Raw genomic sequence first — 12,977 nt, 5'->3', positions numbered from 1 at the left:
CATGCCGTTTGTGCGCCAGGAAGCAAGTTGAGATTCCAGGGAGCTCAGGTCCCCTCCACTGCTGAGCTTTCTGGCAACTTGCTATTTCTGCGGGCGGGGAGATGGTAGCCTTGGTGGTGGTGCACGTGCGGCGTGGCGAGGACACTTTGCGACATGTCCTCATGATTCGTTTTTCACGATGTGTTTTGTTTTTGTGCCTCTGCTATTACGCTGAATGAGACAGCTGCTAGCCGGGATGATAGCAGAGCCTGCTTTTCTCTCTGAGTATACTATCTTTGCTTTGGATTCCTCCAAGCAGCCTAAAACACAGACTGACAGTGTGGTGAGTCCTTCCACCGCTTTCTGCATCCCCCCTGTGGGGAAGCAAAGGAATTTGGTAATTCTAGAAGCACATCTCCTGCTGCTTGTCGCTCCCTGTCCCTCCAAGCATCTTCAGTGCCCTCTTGCTAACCCTGCTCTAAAAAATCAGAGTAAACGGCTGAATTCTGACGGCTGGTGTGTTTTCTGGCAGCTTTTTAACAGCAGCAAAATAACACTGTTTTCATTAATGTGGCGAAGGCTACCTTCAACTTGGCCTAAACTCTAAGTTTTCTCTCTGGGGAATGTTTGCTCATTAACTAAAAATGGTATGCATTGCTAGAAATCTCTGTTCTACTTTTGGCAGGAGGCCAAGAATATTTTGAGCTATGACTCACTGAGAAAAACAATGCATTGTTCATAAATCCGTAATTGAACAACATTGAGTAGGTGGGTGGATTCTACTGTAACAAATAATTGCATCTTATTTGGGGAGAGTACCAGTTTTCGATAAAACATCTGAAAGGAAGTAATTAATCTCATTATGTTTCAATTGACTGAATTCATATAATTTTGAATCCTGCATATAAGTTCACTTTGAGAAAGTGGACTGTTTTCATACATATCTTAAATTCTTAAGTTAGGAAATTAGAACTTAGAGATCTTTGATTGCCCAGTAAGGAAAGCTTTTTGTGTTGCATTGGACACTAATTGGGATTGAGGTTTTCCTTTTTTTTTTTTTAGTGTTTATTTTTGAGAGAGAGAGAGAGAGAGCCAGCAAACGGGGGGGGGGGGTAGAGAGAGAGAGACAGAGAATCCCAAGCAGACTCCGCACTGTCAGCACAGAGCCCGATGCGGGGCTCCAACTCACGAACCATGAGATCATGACCTGAGCTGAAATCAAAGTCGGATGCTTTACCGACTGAGCCACCCAGGTGCCCTAAGGGATTGAGGCTTTTTTTAAACGAGGAGAATTGGTTTAATTTATTAAGTAGCTGGTGATGAAACTAGAACATTTCTGTACTTAATCCATGCAGCCAGGAAGGACTTGGTGTGCGTATGGTCAGTAGCAATCCTAAATCACATTCTGAACTTGGTTTTAGAAAAGAAAGCAGCTGAGAGTTCTAGTGATGCCCTAGCTTGGATCTCAGGGCAAAGGGTCTCTCCTTGGTTCTGGCTACAAGTAATACCTCGCTATTTTCAAAACTGGTTTGAGAGGCAGACAGGAATCTAAGCTAACCTACCAATTTATTTTATTAAAAAAATTTGTTTTCTTTAAGTAGACTCCACGCGAGGCTCAAACCCATGATGCTGAGATCAAGACCTGAGCTGAGATCTAAGAGTCAGACACTTAACAGACACCCCACTAATTTACTTTAAAAACATAAAATGATATTACTTTATATTTTATGTAATAGTAACAGACTTAAAAAAAAGAAGATCCCCTCCTAGGCCTACTTCCATATACATAAAAGTAATTTAAGTACCTATTCTATTGTAAAAAATGCTGATGCCTTTGAAATGTATGTATTTTATATGTTTATAAAATAAAGTTGTAATTATTTAAAAATACCTTGAGTAGACTAAAAGTCTTCATTTATCTTATTTAAATGTTGTCCAGATAAAAACTTCTCTCCATGCAACAAAGGGAAATCACGGCATAACCTATAACAAAATACAAATGGAACACACATTTAGTGTAGGGTCTACTTATGAGTTCACCAGCTATTGATTTTTCCTTCATTCAGATTTTTGAAAATGACCCCACATTCTAAAAATTACTGTATCCTTAGTGCTCAGCAGTCAAAAAAATAGTTGTTGAAAGAGAGAACAAAACATAATTGAAGACAAATCTGGCAGGGAACCTGTGTGTGCTTTTAAATTAAATGCACTTTAGATTAGAAGAATTTTTCTGTTATCTAAGAATTGCCTCCGGGAGAAAGTACTGGTGACAGCTGAGTATTGACATGCGTTGAGCTAGTTCTTTTGGCTTCTCTCTGGGAGGAGGACTTCAGAAGCCTTTTTATACTGAAGGAAGTAACTGCATAAGGATTTGACAAGCATATACTAAGCCTCTACCACCAGTCAGGCAAAAGCATATACTAAGCCTCTACCACTAGTCCTGGGCACCAAGATGGACACGCAGGGCTCCTGCCCTCCGAGCGTTTATAGTTTAGTCTAGAGACAAACACTTAGAATGCAAAGGAATCAAGCCTTCCTAGAAGAAAATAACAGGGATAGGAAATGTGTTAGCGCCCAGGCAAGCCATATGAAACTTCATAAAAGAAGCTGCATTTGAAAGTTGAAAAGTAAATGACAGTTTGCTGGGCAAAAGTGAAGGTGTTACAAGTAGTGACAAATCTTTAATTTTGCTTCTACAGATTCCTAATTTAAATTTACGGGGTAACATGGCAATGCTTTCCTTAGCTGTGTCTATTTAAATATGTGATGTAATACACGTATTGAAACATATTTGCAGAGAGGGAAAGTTTTTAAACGTTAGGTAATGTTTGTCCGATAGTGTGATAGGTCAGTTATAGAATAGCTTTTTGTATGGACCACAATCATGTGTCAAGTAATTTCCTTAAAATAGAATATAGACTCTCTTGCCACTCTTCATCCTGACTTAAATGTTTTACGGAACCATTTCATTTCCTTTCTCTGCAATTTAACGATCTTAATTTTCAATATAGGGATTGAGAGACTTCTTGAACTCTATAAAGTAGGTTTTTTATTTTATAGTGTGTAATGTAGTATATTTTTAGGGCCAGAAAGCATTAATGGTCACGCTACACAAATATAGCCATATATACAGCTTGTAATTCTTTGAAATGGCAGAGAACAGGAAGATAAGAGTTACGTTCCCCCAACTTTTCTCCCTAATATAACCCTAAGGGAGATGTCTTGGACTGATAAAATTTGATAAGTCTTTTTATATTAGAGGGAGAAGGTGTATCAGTTGTTCTTGGGGAAAATCCAAACGTATGACAAGAGTGGAAATAGTAGTAATGGTGGCAAAAGAATCCCACCCCACATGCCCAGTACCCAGTAGCATCAGTGAATGGCTCATGGCTCTCTTATTATCATACCCCCACACTTGTCTAACTACCCTCCCACACACGCACACCTCCCTTCCCCGTCCCCATCCCTGTTGGGTTACTTGAAGCGAATTTCAGAAACCTTATTCCATCTAAATGTTTTGGTATATATTTCTGAAAGATAATGACTAAAAATATATAACACAGTGCATTTATCACACCTAAAAATCAGTAGTTTCTTAGTATCAAATACCTAATGGGAGTACAGTGCAGAAAATTGAGAACACTTGCAAAGCTGAGTGCCATCTCCACTGATACTCAAGAATACTCAGGGGTCCCTGGGTGGCTCTGTTGGTTGGGCGTCTGACTCTTGATCTCAGCTCAGGTCATGGTCTCATGGCTCGAGGGATCGAGCCCTGCATCGGGGGGATTCTCTCTCTTCCTCTCTCTCTGCACCCACCCTCAAAAATAAACATTAAAAAAAGAATATTCGTTATTTGACCTTTCCTTGGTCAGCTGTACAAATGTACAGGAAATGTCTTATTTAAAAATCTACCGAGTTACTGAAACATAGTGGCTAGGATTTGCTCTAACGCTTTGTTTAAAACTTAGAAGTTATTTTATCATGAGCCACTTTTAAGGCTCTAATTTTGGTCAGTGTATTACGAATGCAGTATAGAATTTTGAATCTCAGAGAATCTCCTTCGTTATCATGGAACCTATGCCAGGCTGATGTAATCAGGAGAATGTCGCTTAATTTGGAGCATTTGTCATGGCAACAGAACAAAACAAAAAGCTTTCATATGTGGAAGAAGATATTTTTAATGACAAGTTTTTCTGAAAATTGCCATAACAATTTCATTTAGAGTGCTGGCTTCAGATGAATGAGGCATTTCCATCTCTTGTAACAAAGATGTTTTTCAGGTCTTAGCCCAAATAACTTTTGAGTATTATTTTATCGTAGGGGACACTTGACATTGCTTTTTCTGGATAGCTGTCTATTTGAATGAGGTTTGCTAATTGAATCCCCGTGTTAATTTTGTCATGGGGGAAAAAGCTAGGGACCTTATAATGGGGAGAGGTATGTGATTAGCTTAAAATGAAATTGTCAACGTACTAATCTTTGCTATTTAGTTACATATATTATAGCAAAATAAATTTTCTAAATACTCACCATACTAGTTTTGCCTTGCATGAAAACATTCTAATAAATGAACTAATTGTGTTTGATAAATGTATCTAATGGGTCTTGGTGCTTGGCGTTTGTTCTTAACAGTTTTTTCTGTTCCTTTTCTTTATGATACTTCTTTGTTTTTCTTAGAATGCATCTATCCAAGCCACGAAATCTCCTGACAGTGTTAATGGAAGTGAACCAACCACTCCTCAGGTCTGTTACTACTGTTATTTTTAAAAAATAGCAAGTCATTTCAGAGTGTTGGTCAATCTATATTATTAGCATTTGACTTCCTATTGAAAGAGTGATGTCCAGACATTTGATATAATATGTATATGTATGGTAAATCCAGGTGTGTTGATGCTTTCTTGGAAACAGTTTTAAATAAAAATCGTGCATGTATATACAGCAGTCATGTAATACGACGTTGTTACTCATTTAAAAAATTAATGGCAGTAAAGAGAAAACTTTTTGACAAAAAGGAATATGACTTTATGCTTGTAAAATATTAGGGATAGTTTATATTGAAAGACATATTGAATTACATAATTTGGAAGGGGGGGATATGGACGGAATGGGATTTCTTTTAAAGTTTGCTCTAATGCAGAGTGTTTTACTACTAGAGCACTTGTGTTATCTTGATTTAAAAGAGTTACTTGGGGGGTGCAGCACAAGTGACATTCTTTTGATTCTTTCCGAAAACGAAAGAAAAAAAATTCATTAAAAACGTCATTATGACAGCAATGTCTGACATGAACATTCGTTTACTTTGGCTCTAGTGATGATGTTATCGTTAACCTGGCTATTCTTAGCAGTCTCTAATGTAGGGCAGAAACATTTCTACTCTGTGAACCTGGAGCATATATGTAGACAATTTAGGAGCTAGATGATTTATGAACTAGATTGTGTAGACTAAACATTCTAAAGTATTGTCTAGCACAGATACAGATTATAGCTTCGCAAACTCCGTGAACAGATTCTATGAGCTGAGAACTTTGTTCCTTTTGGGGGGAGCTGGTCAGGTTCTGGGCATAGTCCAAGTCCCTGGGCTTCTGGCTCTGGCTTTGCTCAGCCTCCCTAGTTAAACTGTTCCAATCCTCCACAAATACATCATTATCTAGAAATGCCATGAAGTAGGGGTAAAATATTTGGAGGCACTGGTCTCAATGGTTCTGGACAGATCCAGTGGTCTTTAATGAATATTATTTAAAACTATTATTTAGAATGCGTATTTTCCTCTCTTACAGAATAGTTCAAAAAGGCTAAATACTGTTGTAAATGCAAAAACTAGAATGAATGAGAACCAGCTTTCTAACACATTCAGGAGAAATTTAAGTTTTAATGAAGGTGAAGAATGAACGTGGGTGATAGGAAGTCAGCCCACCAAAGGCTTGGAACTTTCTTAAGAAAATACAAATATTTTTCTCAAAAATAATAAAGTAGTAGTTATTGAGTGTTTACTATGTGTCAGACATCGTTAAACATTTTATATATATGATCTCATTGAATTCTTAATCACAAGCAGATGCCCTTACTCAGAAGTCTTTATTTTTAAACACGTTTCTGATTAGTTGGTTGTTGGCTGTTGTTAGCAAATTGGGAATGATGCATATCCTCCAGGGGGGTGGAATGCTTCCTGTGATTGGGCATCTTGACAGCAGCAGGAGATCAGAGAGTTGACGCCAAGGGAGAAGAGACGGCACAAAGCAAGCCCGAGAGTTCATACAGCTGCCGGTGACGCCCCCCCCCCCCCCCCCCCCCTTGTTACTGCGTTGAACATCCTACGTATCAGTTGGTTTTGGCACCCAATGTAATGATTTAATAAGTATTTGCTCCTTTTTTCTTTTCCACACAGTATATTGTGAAAAACTTCAAACATACAGAGAAATAGAACTTTCAAGTGAGCATCTGTATACCTACCACCTAGATTCTGTCATTGGTACTTTACTGTGTTTGCTTTATCACCAGTCTGTCTGTGTATACATTCTTCTGTCTGCCCCTCAATCCATTTTTACTTTTAAAAATTACTTATTTATTTTTTAATTTTTTAAACGTTTATTTTTTGAGAGAGAGAGAGAGAGAGAGAAGCGCAGGCAGGGGAGGGGCAGAGGGAGAGGGAGACACAGAATCTGAAGCAGGCTCCAGGCTCTGAGCTGTCAGCACAGAGCCCGACGCGGGGCTGGAACTCGTGAGCCATGAGATCATGACCTGAGCCAAAGTGGGATGTTCAACCGACTGAGCCACTCAGGCGCCCCTCCAATTTTACTTTCTTAATGGCATTTCAGAGTAAGTTGTGGGTCATGATATCCTTCCCTTTAATGTTTTAGCATGTATATCATTAACCAGAGTTCATTACTTGTATTTTTTTTAAGTATTAATACTTTAATTACTTTGAGGAGAGAGGAATGGAAATACCACATGTAAGAATTAATTCTTAAAAATACAAGTTAAATCAAATTTTAAAGGACCTTACTATGAAACTGACTAGTTTCAGAGGTTTAATTAGTGGTATAATTACATATATAGCTACTAAGGACACACAGCCTAGAGGTTCTGTAGTAATGAATCATGATGAAAATTTACTTTACTAATTTTTTAGTTAATTTGTCTGGTTAAAAGGTAGTTATCTCCCTAGATTTTTTTTTTTTAGATTGAAGTATAATTGACATATGATACCTCCTTAGTTTCAGGTATACATCATAGTGATTTGATATTTTTGTACATTAGGAAATGATCCCCATGATTAGTCTAGTTACCAGAATCTGTCGCCATGCAGAATTATTACAGTATTAATGACTGGGTTCCCTATGCTGTACATTACATCCCTTTGACTTCTTTCTTTTACAACTGGAAGTTTGTACTTATTAATTCTCTTCACCTATTTTTCCTTCCTCCCCAAACCCCTCCCTCTTCATGTAACCAATAGTTTGTTTCCTGTATCTATGAAACTGTATTGGTTTGTTTGTTTTATTTTTTTAAATTTTATATATCAGTGAAATCATATGGCATTTGACTTTCTTTGACTTATCTCACTTAGAATAGTACCCTCTAGGTTCATCCATGTCACAAATGGCAAGATTTCACTCTTTTTACATGGCTAAGTAATATTCTTTTTTAAAAAAATGTATCTATTTTGAGAGAGAGAGTGAGTGCACATGCTTGTGCACGCCAGTGGGGAGGGACAGAGAGAGAGAGGAAGAGAGAGAATCCCAAGCGGGCTCTGTGCTGATGGTGCAGAGCCCAATGTGGGGCTCTCTCTCACGAATCTTGAGATCATGACCTAAGTGGAAATCAAGAGTCTGACGCTTCGCTGACTGAGCCACCCAGGTGCCCCAAGTAATATTTTTATATATATGTTCCTGTAATATTCTTATAATCTCTATCTCTATGTCTGTGTCTGTGTCTGTGTCTGTTCTGTCTATATATCACATTTTCTTTATCCATTCAGCTGTTGAAGGACACTTGGGTTGCTTCCATATCTTGGCTTGTGTAGATAATGCAGTGAACGTGAGGATGAGGCTTCTCCCGGAGTTTGTGTTTCCATTCTTTTTTGCACATCAGTCCCCAGAAGGGGAATTGCTGGATCGTATGGTAGCTCTATTTTTAATTTTTTGATGAACCTCCATACTGTTTTCCATCGTGGCTACACCAGTTTACATTCCCACCAGCAGTGTACAAGGGTTCCCTTTCCCTACATCCTCACCAACACTTGCTGTTTTTTGTCTTTTTGATAATAGCCGATCTGACCCCTGTGAGGTGCTATCTCACTGTGGTTTTGGTTTGCAATTCCTTGATGGTTAGTGATGTTCTTTTCCCAGGCCCGTTGGCCATCTGCTTGTCTCCTTTGGAAAAATGTCTATTCAAGTCCTGTGCCCATTAAAATTTTTTTTTTTTATATTGTGTAAGTTCTTTATATATTTTGGATGTTAGTCCCTTATCAAATGTATGATTTGCAGATACCTTTTCCCATTCAGTAGGTTGCCGTTTCATTTTGTTGATGGTTTCCTTCACTGTGCAAAAAGCCTTTTAGTTCGATGTAATCCCATTTGTTTATTTTAGCTTTTGTTATCCTTGCCTAATGAGACTGGTCCAAAAAAAGTACTGCTAAGACTGATATCAAAGAGCTTACTGCCTTTTTCTTCTAGGAGTTGTGTTTTCTTTTTTGAGGTAAATTTTACATAAAGTGAAATGTACAGACCTCAAGTGTGCATCGACCCGAGTTTTAACAAATGTGTATGCTGAAGCCATATGTTAGTCCCATACAGAGATTACAGAACATTGTCAAGACCCCAGAAAGTTCCTTTATGGTTCTTCTTCCTCCTAAAGGCAATCTCTTGACATTTTTTCCCACCATACCGCGGGGGACTAGTTTTGCTTGTTTTAGGACTTTATATAGTGGCCTCATGTATGTAGTACATAGTCTTTTGTAGAATGCTTCTTTCACTCACCGCAGTGTTTTTGGAATTTCATCCATGTTGTTGTGGATCATGTTATCAGTAGTTTGTCCCTTTTTATTGCTGTGTAGAATCCCTTTGAACAGTTTATTACCTGTTAATGGACCCCTGGGCCGTTTCCAGTTTTTTTTTTTTTTTTTTAAATTTTTTAACGTTTATTTATTTTTGAGACAGGGAGAGACAGAGCATGAACGGGGGAGGGTCAGAGAGAGGGAGACACAGAATCCGAAACAGGCTCCAGGCTCCGAGCTGTCAGCACAGAGCCCGATGCGGGGCTCGAACTCACGGACTGCGAGATCGTGACCTGAGCCGAAGTCGGCCGCTCGACCGACTGAGCCACCCAGGCGCCCCGGTTTCCAGTTTTCAACTATTATGAATAGAACTACTACGAGCATTATTGTAGAAATCTTTTTGTGGATGTATGTTTTTCTTTCTTTTTCTTTTTGACTGTTATTGATTGTGTACTAATATGTTTTGATGATTTTTAGAATAACATATAATGTATATATAAAATGATGTATTTGTTATATATCCTTTTGACCAAGCATGGGATGTTTAAATATCTCTTATTGGATCATCATTATCATATTGCCAGATTAAGGCCTAACTGAACAAATGTGTACTAAGTACCTACTTTATGGAAAGCATTGTGGCAAGGAGACAGAGATAGAGAATATGGATTCTTTTCTAAATGAGCATATTTAGGGGCGCCTGGGTGGCTCAGTCGGTTAAGCATCTGACTTCGGCTCAGGTCATGATCTCCCGGTGCGTGGGTTTGAGCCCCACGTCGGGCTCTGTGCTGACAGCTCGGAGCCTGGAGCCTTCTTCTGATTCTGTGTCTCCGTCTCTCTCTGCCCCTCCCCTGCTCATGCTGTCTCTCTCTGTCTCTGAAAAATAAATGTAGAAAAAACATTTTTAAAAAAATGGGCATATTTAGAGGTGAGGGTATGTGTGTAGCAGATATAATGGCAGGAAAACTTACTTAGTGCTTACTGCATATAGCACACCATTTGAAATGTTTTCATTTATTTAATTCTCATAACAATCCTACTGGGCAGGACTGTTGTTATTTCCATTTTACACATGAGAAAATTAAAACATAGAGGTCTTAAAACTAGTGAGTGGTGAAACTGGGATTCAAATCAGGGAATTCGGTTCAGAGTCTGTGTTCTTAGTCACTGTGCTGTAAGTGACCGTAGTTGTTTTGGGGCATAAACAATTCAGCTGGTTGTTACACCAGTATGTAACTAACTAACGGTGAGTCAGAATGCAGTCAGTGCTCCAGGAATGGTTCTGGTAAAAGCTTAGGCCATAGAGAAAGGTTGTTTCTGATGAGTGAGATCTGAGGTTTCCTGGAAAAGCGGACATTTGAGCTGAGTTTTGAAGGATGTCTGGATTTTCATATGCAGGGAAATTATGGGCAGCGGTACAGAGGCACACATTGATGCATTTGTTAAGGGGGCGGGAAGTTGCCTGTTGTGACTCAGGTTTTTGGTACATGGAGGGGTGAGTTTATAGAGAAATGGGTCTTGGGAGATGGGAACCTTGAATATAAGCTCAGGATCTTGAACCTTATATTAAATGGGAATCCAGTTTAAGAATTGGAACGAAATGATCTAAATGATGTTTTAGGAAGACAATTCTGGCGACAGTGTGACAGGGCAGATTAGGGTAAGAGATTAGAGGCAGGGGAACGGAAGACTGCTGCTGGTATCCAGCTTATAGAGGATAAGGTTCTGAATAAGAATAGTGTTGGGAGAATAAAAAGGAGGGATTGAAAACGGGGTCAAATGGGGGAGACAGAAAGGAATTAAAAGTAACTCTGATATGTTCGCTTATTTTGGCGTATACATTTCTCCTTCCCTACCCCCCCATCAGTTTTTTCAAAAATGAATTCTAAATCCGTGAATGTCTTTGATATCAGAAACCTGACAACATTTGGCACCAGTGGGAGTGTATTTTTTCACATATCAGAAAGCTTGAGGATAAACAGTCTTTAAGGGCCCTTCTCCAGTTAGCTTCTTGTCCCCCCACATTCTTTACCACTGCCTTTCACCCTCACAACTACAAGTTGCCCTCCAAGAGTTACATCTTCATTCTAGACAGAAGGAAAGACTCAAGACAGGAGGCAAAGACAAAAGGCATATTCCTTTTTATGAAGAAAATAATCTGTCTCCTAGAAGGTTCCATCGTATAGATTTCCATGTATCGTGACTTATTGGCTGAACTCAGTCACCTGGCCCCCTCCTAGATGAAACAGGGTCTGGGAAAAGCTAATTAGAAAAACCCCTTTAATTGAAATATATCACAATATAATGTATACAGAAAAGTATGATATACACCTTATACAGCTTTCTGAATGCTTACACATCAAGTACACCTTTGTAGCCAATGCTCCAAATCAAGACACAGAAATTACCAGTGTCGCTTCCATTCCCTGCTCTGACTCCCAAGGATAACTACTATCCTGACGTTTAGGTTAATTTTCTGTTTTTGAACTTTATGTAAGTGGAATAAAAATGAGTATTCTTTCGTCTGTCTTCTTTTGCTCAATGCTTTATGAGATTCGTCTATATTGTTGTGGCTGTAAGTCATTCTCACTGCTGTCTAGTATTCTGTTGGTGAACAGACTGCAATTTATCCATTTGGTTATTGATAGGCATCAACAGTAGCTTCAGGTTTGGGACTATTTTTTTTTTTTTTTTTTTTTTTTTACATTTATTTATTTCTGAGAGGCAGAGACAGAACACAAGTTGGGGAGGGACAGAGAGAGAAGGAGACACAGAATCCGAAGCAGGCTCCAGGCTCCGAGCTGTCAGCACAGAGCCCGATGCGGGGCTCGAATCCACAAACCCTGAGATCATGATCTGAGCCGAAGTCGGACGCTTAACCGACTGAGTCACCCAGGCGCCCCTGGGGCTATTTTGAATAAGATTGCTGTAAACTTTCTAGTTTATCTTTTGCTGAACATACATATACATTTCCGCTGAGTCCATACTTAGTAATGAAATTGCTGATTCAGGTCGTGTACTTGTATTTGGTTTTAGTAAATACCGACAAGTAGTTTTCCAAAGTGGACTACTCCATATCCTTACCAATACTTGGTATTTTCCATAGTTTTAATTGTAGCCATTCTGGTGGATGGGTGGTGGTGTCTCATGTGGCTTTAATTTGTGCTTGGGAAGGTGAGTATTACTTACTCTGAACAAAACTGGGTCCTGGTAGAAAGAAAAACAGGAAGATTAGATATCAGGTGGTAGCCAGTATTTGTTTACCTTAAGCCAGTCTTACTTTGAAGTACTGTGCGTGTATTGACTTATTACCCTTCACGACTACCCTGTGCAATGAGTGCATTTTACATATGAGGAAGCAGAAGCACCAAAGGTCAGGTAACTTGCCCAGGGTCATAGTGCCAGTAATGGCAGAGCTAAGACTTGGGCCCAAGAGGTCTGGTTTCATAGCCTGTGCTCTTAGCTACTGCATCATATGAAAGGGTCTGCCACAGAAGCTTGTGTATGACGTTCTCATTTGTAAGTTTGTCTTTTATTTTAGTCTCCTTTCTCTAATGATTGTAATGATTATTAATGTATATTGAGTATTTGCTACATTGTAAGCACTTTGCATGTATTAACTCAGTGCTTGTGGCATCCATCTGAGGTGGGTAGTATTATCATCATCGTCATATAATTATTTTTATCATCCCCATTTTAAAGAGGAAGAAAGAAGACTAGTGAAGTTAAGTAATTTGGTCAAGGTCATGTCGAACATACTGGGGGAACCAGGATTTGAACTTAGGCACCCTAATTCGATAGTCCACAGGCCGAATCACTACACTCAAACGTGTCACTTCCAAATGTACTGGGGTGGCTGTTACCAGGTTTATCAGCTTCTGCGAAGACGTGTCTTTGACATTGTTCTTTAGCTTCTGGCTGACCCTAAGACAACACTGTTTCTAGTGTAATTCGAACTTGCTTCACTTGTTTGTCCCAGGGCAACTCACCGTCTGTGTGAAGT

At 39.1% G+C, this 12,977-nt stretch overlaps 1 protein-coding gene across 6 annotated transcripts in view; it reads left to right on the top strand.

Moving 5' to 3' along the window:
* GOLGA4 (golgin A4) overlaps positions 1 to 12,977 on the top strand; it is a 126,978-nt gene that overhangs the window by 27,411 nt on the left and 86,590 nt on the right. For 3 of the 6 annotated variants that reach the window (XM_049629024.1, XM_049629023.1, XM_049629022.1), the window contains exons 3-4: positions 224 to 322; positions 4,657 to 4,722. The exons of 1 other annotated variant lie outside the window; for it this stretch is intronic. In XM_049629024.1, coding sequence (XP_049484981.1) covers positions 224 to 322; positions 4,657 to 4,722 — 165 coding nt within the window. The remainder of the gene's footprint in view (positions 1 to 223; positions 323 to 4,656; positions 4,723 to 12,977) is intronic. 2 more of the 6 variants (XM_049629028.1, XM_049629025.1) reach the window with 1 other exon arrangement.

This window comes from Panthera uncia, chromosome C2 (assembly GCF_023721935.1).
Source record: "Panthera uncia isolate 11264 chromosome C2, Puncia_PCG_1.0, whole genome shotgun sequence".
NCBI classification, from domain to species: Eukaryota; Metazoa; Chordata; class Mammalia; order Carnivora; family Felidae; genus Panthera; species Panthera uncia.
This window is presented reverse-complemented; position numbering and strand designations above follow the sequence as displayed.